We start from the raw sequence: 21,918 nt of genomic DNA on the forward strand, positions 1-21,918 counted from the left end.
CAGCCTGTGTCAAAATTAACTATCAAGGACTTGTTATGCTCTATCCAAAAAACTGTTGCTCTTCAATAAATACGTTTCCTGCGTCTGACTTTATTCACCTGAATTTTACATGAGTGCAAAACTCTTCTATTAAAACCGACAGGCTTATTCAGGAATGAAAACCATTAGTTTTGCACAGCATTTAGAAATCTGAAAATCACACTACTCCTTTCAATGCTTAGAAGCAAAATATTGAGCAATATAAGCAGTAGTAGCAAACACATGCCAGATACTAACTTTATCAAAGTATTCTACTTCTAAATAACCATCCATAATCTATATTAACTTGCATTAATCTCACTCATCCCAGCTACTGTAACATTTCCTTTCTGGAGTTAGTGCTGCTGAAATACTGCGGCTCAGATGATTAAACATTTGGACTGTTGTTTTATTTAAAAACTTGATGCAATGATCTGTCACTGGACAGGTTCCCCAGTCTGTGATTTTGCCAAAGTAAGCAAATTTCTTTCAACGATTTAAAATTCCTTGGCAGCACAGCATCCCAACACAGTCTCAGAGTTCTTCAAAGAAGTTTGATACTGAAGCTCACAAGACCACAAAATGAGAACAACCTTGTTTTCAAGAGAGCATTCGTTAACAGAGACACAAGCCCATTATGGGAAAAGTAGGACTTTCTCCACACCCCTAAGTAAGCACAAGGAACAGCAATGCTCTTAATGCTGCTCCAAACATGTTTCTCTCACAGGTAAAACAACAGGGCTTAGTACTTACTAGAATACTGTAAGTCATCTAGCCACCCAGGGACAAAAGTTGTTGCATGGGAAAGAAGATAAAGACTCTCCTACAAATACAACTAAGAAAGCAGCGATTTGTTCCTTCAAAGGAAACTCTGCTCCTTTAATCTGCATGGCATGTCCCAAGATTTAGAGAAGATGGGCAAAGAGATATTAGGATTGAGTGGACGGGACAGACCAGCTCAGAGGTCTGATGTCCAGCCCAGCTACAGGAACCTCATGCATGTTTTTGAGGCAGACTCCTTCTAACCACTGTTTATTAAACAAAGCTTCATTGTAGTCAAGACCTTGTACAACTGCACCAATTGAGAAGTCCTGCAGTAAAAGGTTTTTTACTTCTTGGTGGCAAAAACTGCTGGGTGATGCTCAATACCATGCAATATGGCCTGGTCAGCCTTTAAACCTATGAGTATAGGGAAATGGAACAAAAAGGTTATTTTAGCTGATACAGTATTTTGGTTTCAAAAACACATACTGGGAGATAGATAACAATTTTTGCTGAAGTAACTTCTGTAATAGGGATAGGCTGATCAACTGTAATTTACTGAACAGTTAATAAACCTGTTCAGGACAACATTTGATTTTACAAGCCAGTGTTTATAAATTCCTCAGGAAACATTGTCTCTGCTAATACAGAAACTTCTGTTTCTTGCTAAAGGAACAAGTAACATCTTACTGTCCATGCCTTATTTAGCCATATAGCTGTATCAAACCTAACCAATAGTCACTGTTGTAGAATATATGCAAAGCTGATTCATTAACTGCAATTTTTAAACCCTAATACAAATGAGGTTTGCAAACTGATTTGGATTAACCAAGTCTGGCTGTGCTTCCATCTGGAAGTTATATTTTATAATGCTAGCCACATCCTGAAAAACAGATTCAGATGTTTGGAACAAATTCAGAACAGTTGTAAGAAATTCTAGGTACAAATGAAAAAAAAATTTGGCTTTAATGTCTTTTTCCTCTCAGTTTTCATTCAAGTAGGCATTTATAATCATGGTGTTTAGGGAGTTGAGGGGTAAGGAAAGAATCTGTGTTATTATCTATGACGTATTTACTCATGTGTAACGGCAGTTTGTTCTTTCTCATAGTACTCTGTAGCATTTTAAGCCTATCCTGATAAACGGACACGATGCTGAGTGAAAACAGTTAGGAAACAGGGTTGAAGCATGTGGTCTATTCACAGTGATTTTCTGCTAGGAAAATTGTCTTTACATGAAACAGCAAAACGAATATAATCCCTACAGTGAGGACACATCAATATCCATATAAAAATGCCTTTTTAGCAGCAGGGCTTATAGCCCATGGGTTGTGTCAGTATAAAATAGTGTCTGTAAGGGTTGTACAACTTGTAACAACGCTAAGTACCTAACTTACTTCTTTATTTAGAGAAAAACGTCATCAAACCTTTTTACTCTAAGCCTTCATCTCTGGATTTGGTCAAACCTACATTAATGTCAAAGCAATTTCATTTCTTAATACACAAACCACACACGAGGACAGATGAGCATTAGAAGAGAAAGAGTTAGTTTTGAAATCTAACACATCCAGAAATTTTTATGCCTTGAAAAGAAAAGTTAACCTTCTGCCTTTCCAGCTTGTTTAAAATAACTGTGAATCCATAAACAGGAAAGCCAAACAAGAGAAATGTGCCCAAGTTCCTCAAAAACATGATGTTGTAGATGGTAGAAGGTAAACGACAAAACAAGATCTCCTCTCCACCCAGGCCATTTAGCACAGATGCTCTAGAAATCCCACAAACACATTGTTTTCCTCTGATCGCAGACAGAAGTTTCCTGACTTACCTAGCCTTTTTGCTGGTCTTGGGTTTTGGCGTGGTATTTTTTGCTTTCTTTTCCTTTGGCTCTTTAGGGGTCTTGGGGACTTTGGGGGTCTTGGGTTCCTTCTTTTCCTTGGGTTCTTTAGGATCCTTCGGTTCTTTTTTTGCCTTGGGCTTTTTCTTTTTCTTCTTCTCTTCTTGGGAGCAATCCACTGAGTTTCTGCTTAGATTCTGGCTGTCGAGTCCCCCAGGAAAGTCTTCCTTACCAAAACCTTTACTGGGACCTTCTGCAGCAATGTGATTGTTTTTCTTTTTCTTTTTCTTTTGCTGTGGCTGCGGCTCAACCGATGGCAGATAATCATCGCTTTTCACTAGCTGGGTATTCGGTCCACTAACCTGAGTCATATCCGGCACTGGTTTCTCTAAAAAGGGTTCCGATGGAGAATGCTGAGAGAGACAAATAGAAATAAAATTGTAGATTTGCAACTTTGATTTCTAAAACTTTGCTCTTTTGGAGCAAGAAGTTACAGAGGGAGAAAACACTAAGCAGAAGATCAACCTAGTACGTATCTGAAACATTGTACAATAAAACAGTAAAAACCAAAGCTTTCTGCAGTTCAAACAGTAGCAAAGTGACCAGAAATTCTTGATATAGCAAGGGTAAAATTATTCTAAAGCTTGTATATAAAGTAGTGTATATAAAGTAGAAGTATAGAAAATATTTAGTCTTCAACATTTAGATGCAAAAGGAAAGCAATTGTTATTTCAGAGATTTCAAAACAGTTGTTAGTAGAATGAATAACTTGTTACAAATTATTCAGTTGCACTGGAATTTTGTCCTCTGGGGGAAAAAAAACTGTTAAAGTTTGTTTCTAGACATGCAAAGGAAAACAAAGTGTATTCACAGGCTGTATTTATAAAAAAATTAATCAAGGCAAGTTACATTGGTTCAGCTGTGACAGGAGGTATTTTGACCAGCACGTGAAGGATTAAGCCACTTTAACATGTAATATAATGTTACATTTTATGTCAAAGATCCACAGCTCCCTCCTTGTAATTGAAACAATTTGTTCCTACTACAGATTGGACGCAGAACTACCTTAAGTGTTTGTGAACCTGAAAAAACATCCTATTTCAAAGTCTGTATAGTGTATCAGGTTTACACCAGACTTAGAAAGTACATGAAAACCTACGTCTAATTACACAAATGTCAAGTGCCTGGACTAAACATATTGGATATATTTGCAACTCTTTTCCTCTTCCTCTTAATGGTTCTATTCTACACAAAGATCCACGAGTCTGCAATGAAAAAATGTCTAAGCTCTACCACGACTTTGCAGCATATCAAAGCTCTAACCTGCTTGTCCTCACTGCCTGCCCGTGGTTATAAAAGCAGGACGACAGTGCTTTTCAAAAAGAAAAGTAATAGCATGACACCGTACTGATGCCTTTCTTGCAACTGTGTATACAGTCAGACCATTTTCCCACCCTCTTTCCTTCTCTGTTTCTCCTCCTTTTCTCTTCCCTAAAAATTAAGTCGAGATGATTCTAGGCGGAAGAGTTCCCCATTAGCTGTGGTCATGAAGTCTAGCCATTTGAGATGTTTGATCCATTGAACTGAGGAGAAGTAAGGTTTATAGCAAATCAGAATTTTACTTCCAGGAATAGCAGTGCCTGTGTAACTGTTTGTAACGTCATTTGCGTTTCCTTTTCTCCGCTTTTTATTCAAACTGCACTTACTTAGGAGTGGCAGGCGTGCACATGACTACAAACCCAGCCCCTGAGCATAAGGAGAACTGAGGGGCATACACAGACATACACTTTAGCCACCTGGATCTAAAAAAACAATGCACTCTAAGATTTAGGAAATAAAATTCTTAGTATCATTACATAAGAAGGTGAATGCATGTGTATTTTTCCAAATATACTAATATAGTTTCCTGAATGTAGACAAACTGAATCAGTGCAGTCCTAACTATTTTCAGCATTTCTTCACAGTAGCAAAAAAACGCTGTGCCCTGAATACACTCACATACTCAGAAGCTACCCAAGCAGCAGAAAGGAGCAAGGCTGTCGAGAAGTGCAGACAACTCTTTACTGCTGTTTGGGAGAGGTTCGAACAGTACAAGCTAGACACTACGGTTCTTTATGGAAGAGACTCCAGGACAAGAGGGAAGGCCTGAGGGCCGGACTGAAGATCTGGGTCTACTTGGCTTAACCAAGAACTTCCAGGACGACTTCTGCATGTTTCTGTCCTCTGTTTATTAAGGTACTTTTTAGTGCAACACGGTCTTAGTTGCAGTGGAAACTCAGCTCTAATGCAAACCTGATGCACCCATTGCATTAGCACCACATGAATCAGCCCCACCTCAAGGCAACCTCACGTCAGGCGTAAGTATGAACGAACACCTCTTCTAGAAATCTGTAGTCACCGTAACAGTTACATATCTTCATGCTGGAAAGTTCACAAGGACTGGATATTTGTATAGAAAATGCTGATCCCAGGAAGTCAGTGGTGCCAATGAGTTCTGCAGTCCAATTATACATTACATAAATTAGAGATATTTTTAAATCTTCTAATTGGTTTTGAATTTGGGTGACTGAATTGAATGTCTCCTCAGATATGTTCTGTGACACAGAACAAAACTCTCTTCTCTGTACCTCAGACCATTATGTACTTGTATGGTCTAACACTTATTTTTAGGTAGGAAAAGACAAGAATACTACACTGATCACCTGTAAGTACCTCTTATCCATAGGTTTTCAGAGCAGTACTTTCAATCTACGTTTTCCCAAGGTAGTCAGTATATTTCTATATTATCTGCCATTTCATATCTCATGCGTCTTATGTTTTTCAGAGACCTTATGTGCAAGTTTCGTCAATGTCTTCACCGAGCTGTCCACCACAACACTCAGTCCTCTTTTTAAATACTGTTCACTTGCTGCGTCTAACATATAAGAAATCTAAGTTTTTCTTTCCATTATTTGTAAAATCTGTATTGAGCAAGTACCTTGTGTTTGGCACTACAGTATTTGCTTGCCATATTTAAGAGAGACTTTTACAACTATCTAAAAGCTTATGTATAAGGCACAACTTTCCAGAACAAATCAGAATTGGTAGTTTAATTTGTTTTTCTTCCTCCTAAGCATGTGAAACAGCCAAGCCAACAAATATTAAAAACCACAAGAAATCCAGTAATGCCACATAAATTTAGTTCTATAAAATTTTCCAATGTTACACCTTCATTAGTGATATGACTGTGTCACTGAAATCATTATGAAGTTTCATACATGCTTGAGTATTCTCATCACCTTTTTAATCTAATTCAAAAAATTAATCCTTTTCTCGTTTCTGAGACTTGTGGGTTGTTTTTTTTTGTTTGTTTGCTTGTTTGTTTTAGAAGTCTGAACAACAGCTTTCAGCACAGTCATAAGCAAATCTGAACGTAAGGCAGACAGCTTTTCCAAGTCTCCACAACAGCAATGTCAGCCCATCATGATGTGACATTTGTAGTTTTAACGTCAGGTCTGGCCAGAAGGTAAAAGCACCGAGAATGGCAGCGACTGTTTCCGCACTGTAGTACTCAGTAACTCATTCTGGAAGATGGCATTCTATGAAAATTCAGATTCTTACTACCTCAGAAAGCTTATCCACAAGAGTCATTCTCAGGCTCTAAAACAACTTCGACTATACATTAGACTTATGCAGGAAACAAATATTAAAAAAAAAGAAAAAAAAAACCTTACTGACTTTTATTTACAATACCAAGTTATGTGCATTACCAAGCATACAAATTAAAGTATTATGGTTTTGTTTCATATCATTTGAGCTACAAAAAGCCAACTCTGCCCTAATTAGGCTTTGGTTATATTTCCTATTACTTGAAAACACATTACTTTTGCCACATGCCATTCCCTTTGCAGTTCAGCAACGTTGTAATTCACTTATAAGTGATCTTTTAAACTGTAGCACTCCTGCAAAGAAATAGGTGTGATTAACTTTATTTTTCTAGGAAGTCTGTGCCTACACTTTTGCAATATGCTAAAATGGTTTATCCCTGACAACCCCACATTGCTCCCTAGTGTGAAGCTGTGTAGGAGCAGCACAAGTCTAGTGAGAAGAAGAGATCAGAAGCAGCCTGAAAGATGCATTTTCTTACCCCAAACCAGTGGTCTTCTCTTTCTTAAGGAGGGAGAAAAGGAAGAAGAACAGGCTTTCACTGGTAAATATTAGTTTAAGCCTACCACAGGGAATTATTTCAAATAGTTCTACTTCTTTAAATCTACAAAGGATTAACTCTAGTTACAGGGTCACAATTTCTAATGAAAGAACCCCATTTTCCATTTACAAAAATTAAAAAAAAAAGTGTATTACAAGTTTTTACCAGAAGATTGAAAAATTTATCTGCATACTTCAGAGAAATTGCTTCTCCTGCTGCTTTTAGTAATAACAAAGCCGTAATTTAGTATGTTGGTACAGAATTTCATCTTCCACAGGAAGGAAACCAGTGAAGATTAAACACAAATAGGTATTAATCCTATTTGATATTGCAGCAGAATTATTTTTGGTATTACTTGAAATAAGGTGAAAAAGGTGCTCAAAAAATATTGGTGTGTTTACTAGACCCACATCTCTTTAAATCTTTTAGAGAAAAGCTGTTTTTGTAAACATTTAACAAAGAACAGATGGCCTGTTTTAATCATGTGAAAAAACCTGGAGCTCACATTAATACTCCTACCAACCGACTACTGGGGCTAGTCACCTCCCTAACCAGCAGCATGGTACAGTCTTCAGCAATACCATTTAATTTTACAATGGACATTTTCTCATCAATTCCCACTGCTTGACAGTTAATCAATGCTATTAACATGCAATATCACAATGCAGGACACTCCTAAGGATCGCAGCTTATTAGAGCAAAACAGAGATTCTTCAGGAACTCTGAGGAGTCAAAATAATTTGCAGCTCAACAGGTTACCCAGGATGGTAATATGCTTTTGCATTATTGGTAAAAGCCAACAATACCTGAGCAAATAATAAACGAAAACGCTATTTGAGAAATTGTTTCTGGAGTGCAAAATCCTCACTTTTCTGGAGTTCAAGCTTATTTTTAAACTTCCAAACATGTACCACCAAGATTTGAAAAATTAAAAATGAAGCTGCCCGCATTTCACAGCTGCTTACACGTTTAGAGCTAAGCTCATTCTCCGCAGCCCAAAGCACAGACAGACGTCTCAAACCAGGCCTGTTACATAAAGTAGCAAGATGGACAGGATGTAGGATTAATCCAGTGAGGGTTAGTGGCGGGGGGGGGGGGGGGGGGGGGGGGGGGGGGGAGGTTAAGGAGGAGAATCTTTCTGTTGCTTGAACAAGGATTGAACCACAATCAACTGTACTTAAGCACTGAAAGTAGCTGAGTGTCAGTTCCCTAGCAGAGCAGCAACTTGAGCCAATATTGAGCTTTAAGAAGTATGAAGCAAGAGCAGCAAAGCATGCGACATGACTCAGCTAACTTCGTGAAATTTAAACATCAGCACCAACCAAAAAAAAAAAGCTCCTTTTTACTAGGACTGCTTTCATTTCCCTCATGGGTATTTCCAGACTCCCTGGTCTTTTTCATATTTTGAAAAAGATCTACTGTAACCACATTTTATTTAATAAACCAAAGTTCAAGAAAATTTAACAGCGTGTGTAACAGTAGAGCAAGCACGCAGTCAGTTCCCACCGACTGGCTCCAAAACACAAACCTCTTCAATATGATATCTATACAAAGGATCAGTTCATGTTAGGGAAATCATTACTGAATATTCTCATTTGCAGCAATTGCAGTCCTGTTAAATTATCACCTTCACTTTGGAAAAGTTAAAATAGCAACCTGTGACCAAAGAAAGTTCTTTTAAAACAAGATGGACTAGAGCATCACTTCTGAGAGCAGCTCTACCTAGGGCCACAGAGATCACTCGTTTTGAATTTGTATCCTTCCTGATAGCACTGTCCGCAAGATGTTAAAAGCCATCACATGTAGAAATTGCTCCATAATTCTTCCCTTCAAAGGTTAGTGAAAGGATTCATCATCCCTCTGGATTATTTAGAAAACACTATTCATCTTCACTATCCTCCAAACAAATCACTTGGAAAGTTTCCACGCCATGTCTCTATACATTGCTTTGTCCCTGCAATTCTCAACTTGTCTCATCAATGCTTTCAGCATTAGGCCTGTCTTGGTGCTCCCTCCATCTGAAGCACACTTCAGCTTTTCTAGACCAACATAAATACTCTTCAGACATTGTCCATCTGCAAAGCTCACAGATCAGTAAAAACTCCAGAGTAAACAGGAATCAACACTACCTCCAAAATCACAACCAAATACCAGTGCCTACATTCAACAACAGTACAGCTATACAGTTTTTTCCTATAGTAGCTGAAGTCCAGAAACATCCTCAAGACTACGCTCGCACCCATAATTCCTTCCAAAACCTGCTTCACCAATCAGTTTCTGTTCTTTTATTGTGAATGATGATCCCTTCCCTTTTCTGTGAAACTATTGCCTTGATTTGAAGATGTATATGTCTTTTTTTACTTTACTATATGAAAATACTCGGTATTACCTAAAATATTTTGGGCAATATGATGCTGTTCAGAAACAACTGGTGTCTCAGTACTTCACAAACTCCTCTAAAAACATTGTACTTCCTAAGTGCCAACTTGCATTTATAAACCAACAAGCGTTGTCACTGATCTTTTCTGCAATAAAGGGAAAGGCATCACACCAGATGAGAATGAAAGAAGACTATTTTGCAAAGAGACTCCACAGGAATCTTGTCGTTTACTAAATCTCTTGCCATACTTCTACAAAACACAGATGAAAATGTATGGAAAACAAAAGTTCTATTAATACCTTCTTAGCAAGACATAACTTCACAAAATTCACTTTGCATGAAAAAAGTTCATGTTTTAGTGAAGTGCTGCTGCAATACCATTTTATTTCTTAAGCAAGTCTTCCTGCTCTGTTACTACTAATGGAGATTATTTTTGAAAAACAGGTGCAACTACTAAAAAGTTAAAACTTGCTGATCCAACTTTTCAGAAGAACTCTGAATCAAAACAACTTATTTTGATGCCAGCAGCATCCTAACAGTGGAGTGGAAGTGATTAAAACCAATCTTAATGCCCTCAGCCACCACTGCAAAAGCACACTCATTGCTGATTTGGGGGAGCTGAAAGTATCACCCAATTACTATGCGTGGAAGAATAAAAACACGCTATACAAAATACAGAGTTCCTTAACCGAGTCTCAGCACAGCTACAGCATTAGAATTATTTATTTTCTGGTCTTGTACTCTGTGGAGTAAAACTGATTACAAAAGATGAATGACACTAATGTGGCCATCCAAAAAGCAAACATCCCATTATATTTTGTAGCAATCATATGTAGCAACACTGTTTCATGCTCACATAAAGTGAGAGAGATTACTAAACCTATGGAGTATCAGCCAGTGCAGTGAGCGCTGATGGTTTGTTCACGGCTCAAAAACAACTAACTTACCCCATAAGAGAGCTCTTCCGGTTGCTGATCATTGATCAGAATCAACATCAGCGTTGATCAGACAGTATTAGACAAGTGCCACCCCTATGATAATGAAGCGTGCGTGCTCCAGATTAGCTTTCCATGTAAGAACCTGCAATAGCTACCACACTGATTATATGTAACTGCTAATGCGATGGTCCTCAAGACAAACATTTTATTAATACTTTTTTGCTACAGATTGCTTTGTAATATATACTGGCTTAGACAGCAGTGTAAGATTGCTCCTTATGCAAGCAGGGCAGGTCCTAAATATTACACACCAGTAGCTAGCACAAGCCTGACTCTCCACTCCTCACCATCACCATGTAGACTGGTCAAAGACTCACGATTTTGCAAAGTTTTTACTAACTCTAGCTGTAGACACACGTAGAAAGGGTGGGACAATTAGGTGCCGAATTCTACTGGCAAAAGCCGTATTGCTCATGTTGACAGCTTGTGCTCTACCTCAAGCCTGTCTTCCCTGCACATCCACAGTTGAAGGAAACCTCACTTCTGTGTACGCTCCATTATCAAAGCAGTAGACATGCCAGAAACACACCAATATGAGTTTTACCACATAAGTTTTGCAAAGCCTATGCTATGCAGTCTATACCACAGGTGGGAAAATGACAGGCAGACCATCATAAGCATCTTTTTCTTAATGCCTTACTTCTACCAAGTAGGACCTGTATTTAAAAATGCGGATATTTTCTTTGTGAAGTTACGTCTGTGAAGTTACGCCCAAGCACAGCTATCAAGATACCTAGTGCTTACTAGAGAATTCCTTGGATTAGAGAATATCCAGAAGGTTACCACCAGTCTTTTCCAACCCCTCTAAAACAAGGTGGTGGCTGCACATCTCCAGGCCAGACAGGAAAGTCATGCAGTAAAGAACAAACGTGTCAGGATGAAACAATTTCCAGAGGACCTAGTACAATACTTCAACTTCTCCAGGAAAGGGGGAATAGGGGAGGAAACACCTTCACGTATTCAACCAAAACGGTAATATTGAAACTGCTATTATTAAATACATAAGCCTTATAAAGAGTAACCTAACATTTTAGCATATATACAGGCTGAGTTGTTGCTCTTGGGCTTGCCTCCACATTCCCCACTGCCCTTCAGCTCCACTGTGAAAGCGAAGCAGTTCCTCCGAAATAGTAAAATGTGAACATCCTCCCTCTCTTGGGCACGTTTCACAGCCACGCTTTGAAATCCAAGGTCCTGAGGGAAGAGGGGAAGCGTACTGCGCTGCAGACGCAGCCTCCTCCCTCCACCAGCAGAATTCCCTCCACTCAGCTACTGAACATCAAATACTGAGAGATCCATCCTCTCTGAACCATTTTAAGAGGAACCTTAATTAGCTCATATCTACTTCTATCAATACGTTTCTCTACCGTTATCAGATCTAAATCACAGTAACACAGAGCAAATGGCATCAGGTTTATGACTAAGGAGAAAATCAAAGACCAGCATACTTGGTGCAAACACTGCTTCTTCTGACCACAGACAACCAAAAAAGTTCTGCCTGTGCTTTCACTGCTGCAAGCAGCAGTAACAGCAAAAGCATTAAATGCCACAACAGCAAAAGCATTTCTATTCTCGTACTTTTTTCCCCTATCCCTTCTAACCCCCAAAAGAGTTAACAGGAAAACTTATTTAACAGGCTATATATGTAAATAAGTAAGGTGTGAGGTAATAAGACATATATAAGATACATATATGTATCTTATATGTTTACATAACAGATACATACTATTAAAAACAAAAATCTAAGTTGCATATGTAAATTCAGAAGTGATACACTGCTTTTTTGATTTGCAAAATCTCTAATAAAGTATGCTTTATCTGAACTCAGATAAAGTACACTATCTTCTATACTTTACATCAAATAAAGTGCACTTTTATCTAAGGAAGGGAGAACAATAGAGAGAAAAGCAGCATGCGGGTTTTTTTACTAGATGAAGCCAAAGACTAGCAAGCCAGAAAATTTTCACTTCTTCTGCCTGCTCTGCAGCACCTAAGGATCAAGTAAATACAAGCTTCAGAAATACCATCTGTTTGATGGACATCCTGTGAGCCCTAGTCCGTTGCTTGTAAGGACAGTACAAAATGCTTTACAACTTTAACAATGAATCAAAAGGACCAAACTGCAATAAAGACTGTAAGGAAGTACACTAGGAGCAGAGATGAGCACAGACGGGAGCAGCGTGGATATAAGTGCATATTGCCCCAGTCTATTTACCTGGCACCACTGCGCATGGTTTGGTTTTTTTTTTTTTTACATCATGCCTGTGCCAGGAAGTCCTCAAACTCAGCTTTATACACTTCATGTCCATGACTATGTACCACACTTGTGTACGTGCACCATCATGTCCCATCTTCTGCACTTGGATATCTTCCAGTCACTCCCTACTAGCCTCAGGAAGCCTTAAAAAGACACTAGTCACAGCCAGTTCTTTTGGCCTTCTTGTGGTAAGCCACGCTCTGCTTTGCCACGCACCCCTGTCCTGGGGCAGCCTCTCACCCCTCTCCTGAGGGCACTCTAAAGCAAGGGTCTGCAACGGGTCTAGCCCACCTCTGAGGAAAGCTGGCTCTCAGGAGGCAGGCTGGGGACCTCAGCTGCCCACCAAGCCCTCTCTTGTCAAAATGAATGAGGGCAGCATAAAATACAGCACCCACCAGCAAAATGGTTTCAAATGTATTTTTAGACAATTACAATTTGTTAGCATACAGTGTTTGTTCCAATACATTAGTAAGACTAAGTAAGATATAACTCCTCTATCACTTTCCTAACCCCTTCCTTATATACCTAGGAAAACAAAAGCCCAGCATTTTTGTTTTAAAAGTTCTCCCCCATCAGATTCTAGACTTGCTAAACCTGCATGTTTAAGAAGCCTGCATGTATCAAAAATGTATCAATCAGCAGTTTAATGACAAACATGCATCAGATTACTAGGCTGATGAAAAGAGGATGCAATTCACAGAGAGCCTTTAGCAAGAACTTTATCACTTCTCCTATCTGCAAGCCCTCATGAAAAAAGAGCAAGTCTTCCCCAAAGGTATAAATATGTATCATGTTCTAATAGCTCAAGAAAAGGCCAATGGCCTTAGATGTTTAAGATTTCAACAGATGCAATAAAGGACTCGAACCCCTGAGTTTTTACTCCTGTACCTAGAAAGGAGGTCCCACTCAAGTCCTGCGATACTTCCACAATACCATCCATAAGTATTTTCATTAAATAATAAAACATTCTGAATTCTTCCACAGTTTGCAGCAAGATTGTTTCAGTTTCACCAGGATATCTTGCAGATAGACCATACCAGCGTAAGAAAAACGAGCTCAAAGCATTAGAAGAAACACTACCAGCACAGATACCACACTTTGGTTTCAGTTTGGAGCTGACAAACTTTTAGTTCATCAACATTTTACTTGGATGACTTGCAACAGACCCCACTAGACAAATACAATACTCTTTTTCTTACCTTGCCATCTCCCCCCTCTGCAAGGTGAAGTTGCACTGTATCCACAATCAAAACATGAAATCTTTTTGATTTGTTACTTGAGCTAGTGCCTTTTTTTTAGCTACAACTTGTACTCAGGATTTTTTTGCTACAAATTTTTAACAACACACAGAATTCTCCAATCCCATGGACTTCTAACACTGTAAAATACATACGGCACCACCAAGGCAATGGAAGTTAAACCTAATCTAAAACAACTTTTTAAATTATTTTTATGACTTTTAATCTTTACGTTTGCTGACTTATTCTGATGAAAAGGGTCTCATTTCAGAAATTCCCCCAAAAAGCCATATTTGGTAAATGTTTTCCAATATCATAAGATGATATCCACAGCAGCTCAATCATCCTGTCTCCACTGTTCATGTCTACTCCAAATCTCAAAGAGTTTTACTTGTTGCTGTTTCAATCTCACAGTCCAGGTGAGCATGCTTAGTACTAGGAGATTCACAATTTAAAATGATCTAAAAGTTATCATTTTGTTTTGACATTCTAAATGCCATTTCCTTAGTTACAAAGAAGTTCCACATCAGAAGAGAAAAAGAAACTCCAAAACCCCACTACCCCTTTTATTTATATTAGCTGTCCCTAATAAATTGGAGTGACTTTCCTAACGCCTTTTTATCCAATGTTAAACTGTTCCTGTCCAGCAGAAATTCAAAAGCTTTCTCCAGACATTGACCAAATGAGTCATCCTGCCAGTGAAATAGTAAACACTCACTGTTGTCTTGGGAAAAGAGTATTTAAAGTTCACTGTAACCCTAAGAAAAACTATTATAAACATATTTTTCTTTTTTAAATAGCAGTCTAAATTATTATTTCAAATACTTGAAAACAAAGAATAAATGTTGTTAGTGTCACTTACAAAACAAATTCTACTTCCTAGCACTTAACTTTTTTACATTACTACCTCTAACATACAGGCTGACTCCTCCCTAGTTACCTCCAGAATTGCTGCCTCATTCAGCATACAGGAAGGATAAGACTCCTAGAATTGAATCAGATCTGACTGACTGAGATATTATCCTGAAGAGAAGACTCATGTTACCTTGAAACCTTAAGTACAGAAAAGGGAAAGACTGCAAGGAGATTGTCTGTGATGAAAGCAGTGAACATCAGGCAAGATAAATTACTGTCCTTTTTTCCACCAGCCTCAACTCACTACTTTTCTATTTTTTTCCAGAAGGGTTTTTTGTTTTGGTTTGGGTTTTTTCTTTTAAATTACATAATCATTTCTTTCTAACATGGATGCCCAGCAAAGAACTTGCCATGGACCCTCTTCCTGAGAAGTGCCCAACCATGACTGCAAGAGAGTACCTACTTGGATAACTATTGGCTTCAGCATTAGGACAATACAGCCCAGCACACTAAGAAGCCCTAAATCCCCTGTCTATCGCTCTGGCCTCAGGCAACTCCCTGTCCCTCTGTCTTGGTTTCCTTGTATGTAAAATGGAGAATATTCATTGCAGGAGAGTTTAGAAGATGAGTGAATTAGTGGTTGTGAAGTTTTTCTGTGTTATAATTAAAATTACCATAAAAAAAGCTCACTTAATATCTTGGTAAGGAATAGCTAAGAGAGACAGCGTTTGTAGGATGAGTCAGTCTGTTTCATGAGATTCAGTGATATTCAAGATTGGGTTTACTGGACAGTAAGGAGTAAATAAATCATTGGGCCATACCTCAAATAATCAAACCAAACAAATTAAACTCCTACTTATATTATAGAAGATCTTCTGCGGGTACAAGAAAGGGAACAGAGAAAACATGGTTGCATATACAGACTACATCCTATTTCAGAGGCACAAGGAACATGTAGCTACAGTCCTACTTCGGATCTTTCTTAACTTCCAGCTTTGCAGCTTGCTATTATTCTGTAAACACAATCACTTAAAATATGTGTACTAAATTACATAGTTTAACATTTTCTATAACTTACTTTGTTGTTTCTTGATACTTACATTCAACAGACCAAATGTATACAAACATAACAAACAAAGACTTCTTGCCAACGGTACATACAAACAAGGCAGACTCTGCAGATGGTAATGAACAGTTATAGTTTTCAGGATGTCCTCATCACACTCCTTTCAGAGGCATTGATGCTTACAGCAGTATAAATACTTAAAAGCTCTAAGATGTCACATATTAAGTATGGGGGGAGACAACAAAAGAAGAGTTAAAAGCTACTTTTTTTTTCTTACATACATATATATTTACAAATATATACATATGTATTCAAACATTTAACTTCCACAGTCTTTAAATTTCCTCTGCTGATATCTGACCCCCTTCCCAAACTACAGCTGTTTCCATGTTCACTTTCCAATATATTGAAAAACCAAACCAAAACAAAATGCTGCAACAGAAAAAAATAATCATATGGGTTCTTCCCTGGTTACACACTCAAGAATTAACATTTCCCGTACTGTCACATAGAAGATACCCAGTTCTCAAGTTAAATAAGTTCTATGAAGATAAAACAAACATGATAGAAAGGCAAGTTCTTCTTTTCCCTCTCCTGTCTCTAAACAGAAAAGGAAAATAACCTGAAAACATAACGACTTGTGAGATGGCTTTCTTACATTTTGTTTTAGATACACTCCTAAATAGTTAAGGAAAAGCAGTAATTCTAGAAAAGTCTCTCCGATTAACCAGCCTTTAAACACCTATAGTTGATCAACTCAAGGAAATCAGAGGGCAAAAGGTACAATGTATCTTCAGCAGTGATGCATTTTACACCAACGATACCTATTTTATGAGAGAAAAAACTACTAAAGATTTAATGGTGCCAATTAAAGAAGCCAAGAGTTTGCATGGCTCAATGGCTGAGTCATAGACCTTTTGCCTATAATAGGTTCCATTATAGCCCTGAGCTCAAGCTGTGGGAAGAGGATTGCAGCTGAGTAAGAGGAATTAGTATTTTTAAATGTTATTGCAAAGGAAGGTGTCCTTTAAGCATTATGCAGCTGTGACTTGAGCAGCTTGCGCTTACTCTGAACCCTAGTTTTAAATGAGATACTCTGAAATTTGTGGACACTTCACAACTTCAAAACGCTATCGAAGAAATTAAGCCCATTAGTGTAAAGCTCTCACAAATTTAACTAGCATTTCATACGCATTTCCAAACTTGAAATACTTCAGTATTGTAATTTGTGCACTATGTTATTACTCCTGATTTTTGGTATTCATTTGTATTTACATAAAATAAGGTAAGACTGTGTAGCTGAAGACTAAAGTAGTTTGTACTTAACCATAGGATGTCTATAAACAACTGGTGCGATGTACAATGAGGAACAGAAGATTAAAATGTTAAAGTGCCTCTCAAGATGGCTCCCAGTAAACCCAGGGAAGTATTTGTGCCATAGTACTATATTGTACACAATTCTGATCGTCCACAACAACAAGAATTAGACCTCAGACTCAGGTATGGATTATCTTGAAGGAGAAGGCTAAAGGGAATTTAACTTACTTTAGATAGGATTGCTATTTATGAAAACATCGGCAGATCCTAACACAGGAAATAAAAATAATTAAGATAGGTAAAATTGGCACAAGAGCAAATCGGGTGTAAAACCAGTGACTAATAAATTTAGGATAGAAAGTCAGGTGCCTGTTCCAACATTTAGAATAATCTGATTTGGGTCAGAATTTCAAAAAGCAGTACTGGGAGCAAAAGCCAAGTGCTCTTTAAATTGAAGTTTGATAAGGTTATGAAAAGTAGTTCATAAGAAGGTACATGTGACAGCTGGAGGCTCAACTCAATGGCCCAGGCAATCTTCACAAGTACTTTGCTCCTAATGACTGGTGACAGTAAAAATCAACAGCAAAATCTTGTTTAGATTAAAAAAATAAATGTATTTTAACAAATGTAATTTGGAATATGACAAACACTGAAGATATTAGTTCAGGAATGAGTTAAACACGCTTAGAACAACCATTTATGTTTAATTTTCTAGGGGAAGGAAATCTCTATTAAGCAGACTAATAGGGCTGGTAAGACAAGCTTCTGGTCACAGAAGTTTTACCTTCAAACCTGAAAAAACAGGTTGGTTACCCAAAAGGCTTTTATAATTAGACTGGCCAATATAGTCAGGAAAAAAAAACCTCAGGTATTACCTCTTTCATAAGCCTTACTTCGCTCACATCCTCAAATCATCACAGCTATAAACGTGACTACTCAGATACCCCAAGGAAAACCTCTGTGATTTCAAATGCTTCTATTTATAACACCTTTCTTTGACTAGAAATTGTCTTCGTTCACACCATGATTGTCATAAAAAAATGCAACAGTGCTGTTTAAAACAGAAAGGGTTACTTTTTAAATAAAGACGTGACAGTCCCAGTGTCCTTTCACAATAGCTTTTATATTCCCTGGTTTGGACAATTTTCCCAAAACAATGCAGAAGCCACTTTTATTTTTAGGTACTCTAGATGACATGAAATTTGAGAAAAGTAGAAGTAAGCAATTTATGAAATTACTGGTCATCAGTTGTTCATTTACACAGCTACATTTAAATATTAGTGATATACTTGTAAGGAGTGGGTTAGTGCAGGAGATGCTGGTAACCAATTGCTGAGCATGCGTCTTAACTTGCAACAGGAATATTGCAACTAGAAAGGCTCCCCAGAGAACTTCACTTCTTTCTAACGTTGTGTTGGAAAACTTGTTCTTCCTCAAGAGCTTCCCACACACAACATCCCTAACACAAGAGATTTGAATCAATGAGGATAAATGAAGGTAGAACAAATTCTTCCCTCAGAAAAAAAGTAATTGTTTTCCACAGAAATTACCCCAGAGCTCCCAGACCAGAAGTCCCCCACCTACTTTGACAGAGAAACTGGCTCTCCAGGCCAGTTAATTAACAATGTAAACCCCTTCTCCCATCCCCACCCATTGAGGCAATTAGGTGCTTTACAGGAGTGCTTTGTTTTGGGGTAAGTTTGTACGAGTTGGTGTAGAGACACTTAGAAGAGACAGAGAGGAGCAAGAGGTTTTATCTTTTACACCTACTGGTAGGTGTATCGGACTTAAGCAGTTAAATCACTGAAAAGGCAAGACAACCTGCAGATCATACTTCAACTACTTGCAGCCCAAGTTTTCTTGTATAATATGTATGTTCCCCCCCAACGTTTTCTTTGCTTTACTTATGAATACAAGCATCTACCTCTTCAGCATCTACAACTCACAGAACATATTCCTGGGTTAAAAGGAAAATACGCTGATCAAGACTTCAGTAATTCTGTGTTTGTGACTTGCAAGAAATAAACTGATGGTTTTCTAGGATTGAAGTAAGGTAGATATTTTCATGTGCACTGCTCACATTCCTTCTATGTATTAGTCCCCACAGTTCTGCACAAGAATTTTTGTTTATTCAATTAGACATAGTTAGTAAAAACCCTTTAAATGCAGAAAGTTACTTTCTGAAGCTGCAGCGGTTTTATTTTGGATATACTAAAAGGCAAAGCAGAACAGAAGACTACACCCAAAGGCTTTTTGCCTTTTTGAAGACAGACAAATGCACAGAAGCAGTCAACCTGGCATCCGAGAAAGTGTGCAGGAGTTGAGGAACAAGCGGTGTTAATTTTTCTCAAGGGAGGGCTCCTGGCACAGCCACCCCCCAGAGCGCCAGGCAGCTGAGCAGAAGCCTGCCCAGGGCGGCAGGGGCGGAAGAGGGAGGAGGTTTGTGGCTGCCTGCGTAACCCCAGGCGCGTTACGCGGCTGCACCTTTCCATCCTGTGAAATGGAAACAGTGATCGGGTTTGCCTGCCCTGCCAGCGTATTCCCACTGACTCAGATCACTCAAAGGTTCTCTGATGGAAGAAGTTAGCAGACATGGAGGGTACGTATCACAGGCTAAAGCCATCTTTTTCTAGCTGGCTTACTAATACTAACCTGTCAAACAACTCAGGTAACTGTGGTTTCATGCTGTCACTTTCCACTACAAGATTTGCAGCTCCACAGAAAGGCTCAGTTATGCCCAGTTCCCTTCAAATCCAAAGGCAAATACAACATTTTTAATATACGTTCTCTTCAGTCTTTCCATGTCCTTTCCAAAAACAGTGGCACTGTACAATCCATTACTTCCAGGTGAGGTGAGGCTACACCATCTTGATCAGCCAACACAGAACTCACCATTGGGATTCACCCCTGAAGAGAGCATAGAATCATAGAATGGCTTGGGTCAGAAGGGACCTCTAAAGGCCATCTAGTCCAACCCCCCTTCAATGAGCAGGGGGCATCTTCAACTAGATCAGGTTGCTCAGAGCCCCCTCCAACCTGACCTGGAATGTTTCCAGAGATGGGGCATCCACCACCTCTCTGGGCAACCTGTGCCAGTGTTTCACCACCCTCAGCACAAAAAATTTCTTCCTTACATCTAGTCTAAATCTACCCCCCTTTAGTTTAAAGCCATTCCCCCTTGTCCTGTCACAACAGGCCCTGCTAAAAAATCTGTCCCCATCTTTCTTATAAGCCCCCTTTAAGTACTGAAAGGCCGCAATAAGGTCTTCCCAGAGCCTTCTCTTCTCTAGGCTGAACAACCCCAACTCTCTCAGCCTGTCCTCATAGACAGGTGTTCCATCCCTCTGACCATTTTCGTGGCTCTCCTCTGGACCCGCTCCAACAGGTCCGTGTCTTTCCCGTGCTGAGGACTCCAGAGCTGGGCACAGTACTCCAGGTGGGGTCTCACCAGAGCAGAGTAGAGGGGCAGAATCACCTCCCTTGACCTGCTGGCCACGCTTCTTTTGATGCAGCCCAGGATACGGTTGGCTTTCTGGGCTGCGAGCGCACATTGCCGGCTCACGTCCAGCTTTTCATCCACCAGTACCCCCAAGTCCTTCTCGGCAGGGCTGCTCTCAATCCCTTCACTCCCAGCCTGTATTGACACTGGGGGTTGCCCCAGTCCAGGTGCAGGACCTTGCACGTGACCTTGTTGAACCTCAGGAGGTCCACAGGGGCCCCTCTGAATGGCATCCCATCCCTCAGGCATGTCAACCGCACCACTCAGCTTGGTATCATCTGCAAATTCGGGGACAGTGCACTCAATCCCACTGTCTATGTCATTGATGAAGATATTAAACAGTACTGGTCCCAATACACTTTGCTGGGACAGGGGTTCCCTTCAACTGAGGTGTAACTGCTGTCATTTCAGACACCAGCCTGAGCAGATCCCATCTGAAGCGAGATTTACGTTACAATATGGAACTCTGTTCTGTCAATTTTTTTCCATTTTTTAATTTTTTTAATCTGTAAGCCTCTAGTAGTGGAGATGTAATTCTCTTCAAAAACTTCCCATACGCACGTTGTTGCTTAGCACATAAACCTGCTCTCCTTAATCACCTTTCCCAGGCCACTTAAAAGCAGTCCGCAGGGGACTTCAGAGATATACAGACCACAGATTGAAACCACCGACTCAAAGAAATCTTAGTGGATACACGCGAGATACAAAACCAAAAGAGATCATTAGTAATCAACTCTATTTTTCTCTTGAGGTGGGGAGACAGCAGTTCTCCAAATGACCTTTCCATTGCAGTATTTTATTAACTTCAGCATGACAGAGTGGGCTTGAAATCACAGACTTGTTAAAAATCCTTCAATGTTATATATGCTGCCCAAGATCCCCTTATGTCAAAGAGCCCAAGATACTTCTCAAGCTCTAGTTCTTTAGGTCACAGCAACAAATGAAAACAGCCTTTGAATATGTTATCGAATACGTATTTATGACATGTCACAGGAAGGCCTTTCCCAGCTCCTCTAGTAATTGAACTAAACTAACAATTAAATCAGAAAGTGTCATTAGAACTGGAGGGGAGGGGGGGAAAAAAAAAGAAGAAAAAACCAACCAAAAACCCCACACTTCCTTTTCTGTGGACAAACACCTCATTTAGCAATACCAATTGAGATAACTCTTAATTATAATGTCTAAATCACACTTTAGTTCTCCAACCAGTTTGATCAACATTGTTCTATGAAACATTAAATACCTTATCTTTAGTGCAGATATCTTTAGTATCCTAGCTCCAGCCATTCTTTACACAACCTAAAGTAAAATGTAAAAGCCCCTATACACAAGTCTTAAATCAGACGTGCCTACAGCAATATCAGATCCAAATTTTGTTTTATATTGTAATATTATATTATAACTGGAGATCTGTGTCTGAAGCGACCCTTTATAACTTACCCCTCACTGCCAGTAACAGTTTCTGAGTTACATTTCTAGGTGTTGCTGTACAGCACAGCAGGGAACTGCAG

General features: G+C 39.1%; 1 protein-coding gene across 5 annotated transcripts in view; it reads right to left on the reverse strand.

The window, feature by feature from the left end:
* Positions 1-21,918, reverse strand: part of CHD7 (chromodomain helicase DNA binding protein 7) — a 145,275-nt gene that overhangs the window by 56,495 nt on the left and 66,862 nt on the right. For all 5 annotated transcript variants that reach the window (XM_076329658.1, XM_076329661.1, XM_076329660.1 and 2 more), the window contains one exon: positions 2,603-3,024. In XM_076329658.1, the coding sequence (XP_076185773.1) occupies positions 2,603-3,024 (422 nt within the window). The remainder of the gene's footprint in view (positions 1-2,602; positions 3,025-21,918) is intronic.

The sequence above is a fragment of the Aptenodytes patagonicus genome, chromosome 2 (genome assembly GCF_965638725.1).
Source record: "Aptenodytes patagonicus chromosome 2, bAptPat1.pri.cur, whole genome shotgun sequence".
Lineage (NCBI taxonomy): Eukaryota > Metazoa > Chordata > Aves > Sphenisciformes > Spheniscidae > Aptenodytes > Aptenodytes patagonicus.